The sequence below is a fragment of the Limulus polyphemus genome, unplaced genomic scaffold (assembly GCF_000517525.1).
Source record: "Limulus polyphemus unplaced genomic scaffold, Limulus_polyphemus-2.1.2 Scaffold5665, whole genome shotgun sequence".
NCBI classification, from domain to species: domain Eukaryota; kingdom Metazoa; phylum Arthropoda; class Merostomata; order Xiphosura; family Limulidae; genus Limulus; species Limulus polyphemus.
This window is the reverse complement of record NW_013671275.1, coordinates 56628-60906: the sequence shown is the minus strand read 5'-3', so window position 1 is coordinate 60906 and position 4279 is coordinate 56628. Positions and strand designations below refer to the sequence as shown.

General features: G+C 32.6%; 1 protein-coding gene across 1 annotated transcript in view; it reads right to left on the bottom strand.

Moving 5' to 3' along the window:
• LOC106472848 (dnaJ homolog subfamily C member 1-like) overlaps nucleotides 1-2706 on the bottom strand; it is a gene marked incomplete at its 3' end in the record, with an annotated part of 8998 nt that extends 6292 nt beyond the window's left edge. Inside the window, exon 1 of the mRNA XM_013933514.2 lies at nucleotides 2185-2706. Within this exon, the coding sequence (XP_013788968.1) occupies nucleotides 2185-2349 (165 nt within the window). The remainder of the gene's footprint in view (nucleotides 1-2184) is intronic.
• Between the last annotated feature and the right edge of the window lie 1573 nt (nucleotides 2707-4279).

Sequence of the window (4279 nt, the reverse complement as noted above, 5' to 3'; positions counted from 1 at the left end):
AAAGATATGCCCTTGGTAATACCAAGCCTCAATTAATGTGCCCTTGGTAATACCAAGCCTCAATTAATATGCCCTTGGTAATACCAAGCCTCAATTAATGTGCCCTTGGTAATACCAAGCCTCAATTAATATGCCCTTGGTAATACCAAGCCTCAATTAATGTGCCCTTGGTAATACCAAGCCTCAATTAATGTGCCCTTGGTAATACCAAGCCTCAATTAATATGCCCTTGGTAATACCAAGCCTCAATTAATATGCCCTTGGTAATACCAAGCCTCAATTAATATGCCCTTGGTAATACCAAGCCTCAATTAATGTGCCCTTGGTAATACCAAGCCTCAATTAACCAGTACATTATCGCAGAAGATTTTAAAGTGAGGTAAAATTAAATTATGGGATGAGAGACAAAATCACAGAAGTTATTAAAACAATTATATTAATAAGAGCCCAGAGCAAAAGAAACAATCGTCGATAATAAGATTACACGTGTATAAAGTCGTGATCCTTAAGATACAGATATGTTGAAATACCTTACGTGTAATTCCTACATGAGAAAAACACTGGCATTGAGATAAAAGTATAAGATTTAGGCATGATTACTAGTAAGTATATATTTACACTGAAAAAAGCAGATTGTTCTGTACACTAAGAATTCAACTGATGTGTGTGTGTGTTAGGTCCCATACTACTGAAATATACCGACAAGTTGATCAACAATTAAATAATGATACCTAAAATGTTGTTCAAATGATTCATGCTACAAATTAAGCTTTCTCAAGTACAAAAGGATTAAACAAGAATTGTTTGAGGTGTTGAAAACTTACGAAGTTCAACAGCTTTTCTGCTGGTAGTATGAAATTACAAATACAAATTGGAAAATTAGGCCTGGGAGACTTTACACACTAGTTCTTTGAGAAGTTGTTAAATATTTTTGAAATTGTCTGCCAGATGATATAATATGTGTAGTTAGTTTGAAAACTTTCATAGTTTTGATGGGTAAGTACATGGGTTTTGATGTTTAGCCATTTTTATATATACACACATATAACATATATTCTCCCGCACAGTCAACAATTTTGTCAAACAGTAAATTTCAGTAAATTTGTTAAACTATTTGGTATAAATTTAAGTAAAGCTCATAGTTTAATGTTAGACTAAATAATTTAGTATTTATTTGTAATAGTTCATTGAGCTTCATCTTTCTGAAGTACAATGAATTTTGTTAAACTATATAAAATGAATCATTATATACACTATATTTGTTGTTGTTGTTTTATATACTGAGTGATATAAAGTTGAATTAACAGTGTTTCTTTCAGAACTTATGTTTATATCTAATATCTATAAGTGCCTAATCTGGATGGTAGAAACAACACATGCTACCCTATCCGGAATCCTTTATAAGAAAAAGATTTTATCACCTCTCTTAACTTGCCAGTTCTTCCTTACTCATGCCCCCCCCCCTTCCCCCATTTGAAAAAAGTTAGGCACCCACATCAAGATCTATCCCACTATTCAAGTCTGGATCACTTTTAATCACCTTTTTGTTTCATTTTCATTTGTCTTCATAAGAAAGAACTGGGCCCAAAGTTTTTGAGCTAATTTAAGTTCTAGTTACAAGACAATTAGATCATGATATACCAGATCACCTCTAACAAAACATTTGAAATATCCTGTTTTCATTTTATTATTTCTGCTCAAAAATATATGCAAGTCCTCTCATTTGTTTGAATAACTTACAAATACATAATCTGTATAAAATACAAAGTTAAGAATAAGGGTAAACCTTGTAATAAGTGCAACTAATGAACTATAGAAATTAACAACTGATAGCTGAATGTGAAAGTTTACGATAAATTATAAAGAAATGAACTAAACCTTTTCTACATCATGATAAAAACTGAAGCATTTGAGTATTTGAGGTTATGTATTCTTTTATAATCTTAATAATCCGACCCATATAGCAGACTCAGAAAGTTTCCAAACTGTAAATTCCGATCGATAAATTCGTTACATATGCCGACTAACAGTACTAATGGCAATATTGTAATAGTAATACGTCACAGCTTATACTAAGAACCAGCTTTTAATAATCTAGTGACAGCGTACGCTACGTATAACTTGTAAGTGTAAGCCTAACTTTAAAATACTGAAATTTTATTCAAAATTGAAATGATGACCAACCTGTTCAAGTCCGAGCACTTCGTAAAAGTTTTGATTAACTTCTTCGACTAAATCAAATAATTCTAGATCTTCTGTGTCCCAGCCACAAGTAACGTTAATTTTAATTGTTACGAACAAAAAAAGAATCAGTTGTACCGTCCACATATTAAACATTTTAATTATCATTGATACAGGACACGTCGAAGAATTTTAAACACAATAACATTATCAATACCCACAATCCGAAACCATAAAAGTGTAATCTCACTACCCATTATTTTTAATTTTAGATCCAACGTTAGGCCTAATTGCCAGGTAAAGCCTGCTAAATGTACCACGGTTTCATAACCACATATGTAACACTTCTACGATCCATATCGTCTTAACGAGTCGCCTGACGAGTTCGAGGAGTTTTAAACTTATACTTTTTACAACTTAATACAAGTGCGAATCTGCGCATCCTCGAATTTCCATAAGAGTGAATTTCGAAAAACATTACATTTGTCTGATATACAAATCATAAACAATCGTGAATTTCATCAAGAAATACGATACGATATAACGTATTATATTACGATGTTTCAACTTTTGGTACTAGTGAGATTTTCAGTATACAAGTGCCATTTTAAAATTAAACAGCCGTGTTGTAAGGCAATAATTTCCTTTTCAATTTCAGTTGCAATTTTGTTTATCGTTTATGTATTTTTTTCCTCCTTATATTTGGTTCAGGTATATTTTCAATTTCTATAAATGTTAGTTCACAGGCTTCTAAATAAATGTTAATATAAACGAGCGATTTTTAAATAAAAACACCAACACAAGATTCCTCATGTAAGCAAAAACAAATCCTCTAGTGGTGATATATGGTTACTACATTTATGGCAGATAATATGAAACAAACGTTAAGTAATTAGTTTTGTAACGTGTAATCACGCGGTTTGTTATGACAAAAAAAAAACTTAAAAGTCTTGGAGTTAGACTTAATCACGATGTTAATTTGAGTTGAACTACACTTGCCGATATTTAAACTATTTTATTTTATATTATGGGGGTCAGGAGCCTGTGGGTCTACGGTTTGAATCCTATCACCAAACACCTATCACCAGACCTAAATATCCGATCATGCTAGGCCTAACCACCAGGTCACACTAGGTCTAGCCAACAGACCACGCTTGGCCTAACCACCAAGCCTAGAAAAAAGTACTACAAAACACAAAATCTGGATAAATGATGAGATTTTAACAAACAAGATGGATGAAAGAAGAGAGCAACAGAAAGTTAGGTAAATAGGTAACAATAAATCATGCGTTTGTGTGGGCATCAATTGATGGGTATCTGAACAAAACATGTGCAGGAACACAAGGCATTACATGCAACTCATTAATAAGAAACCTAACCTATCTTCCAATGAAACCACCAAAAGCAAGGACGACGACAAAAATTTTGAAACTGGGGATGCTAAAGTGGTTGGCAGAGTGTGGAAGGAAAATCAGAGCTAAATATGGTAGATTCAATCAACATTGGCCTAGCCAGATTGGAAAGGGATATTCAGGAAACGATTAAAAGCTTTTAAAAAAAAAAGGAAATGCTTAAAGCACAGACGAGGTTCGTGCCGTATTTGTAAAGAAAATGGAAATTTTAGGGATTAAGTATCGGTCTGGAGTTTGTAACACAATTTTAAAGGATGAACAATGCCAACAGACTTTAAAAGTAATCTAAAAAACCTATTAAAATGGCTATGTATGATTAGTACTACTTTGTGAAAACAAAACGAAAGTTGGAAGCATTTGAAATTTTGGGTTACAGACGAATGATGAGATCAGTCACAGAGAAAAAACTAATGGGAAAGTATTGAATGTTGTTAGATGTGTAAATACAAGGGGTCAAGATAAAGTATTAGATGTGTAAATACAAGGGGTCAAGAGAAAGTATTAGATGTGTAAATACAAGAGGTCAAGAGAAAGTATTAGATGTGTAAATACAAGAGGTCAAGAGAAAGTATTAGATATGTAAATACAAGAGGTCAAGAGAAAGTATTAGATGTGTAAATACAAGAGGTCAAGATAAAGTATTAGATGTGTAAATACAAGAGGTCAAGAGAAAGTATTAGATGTAT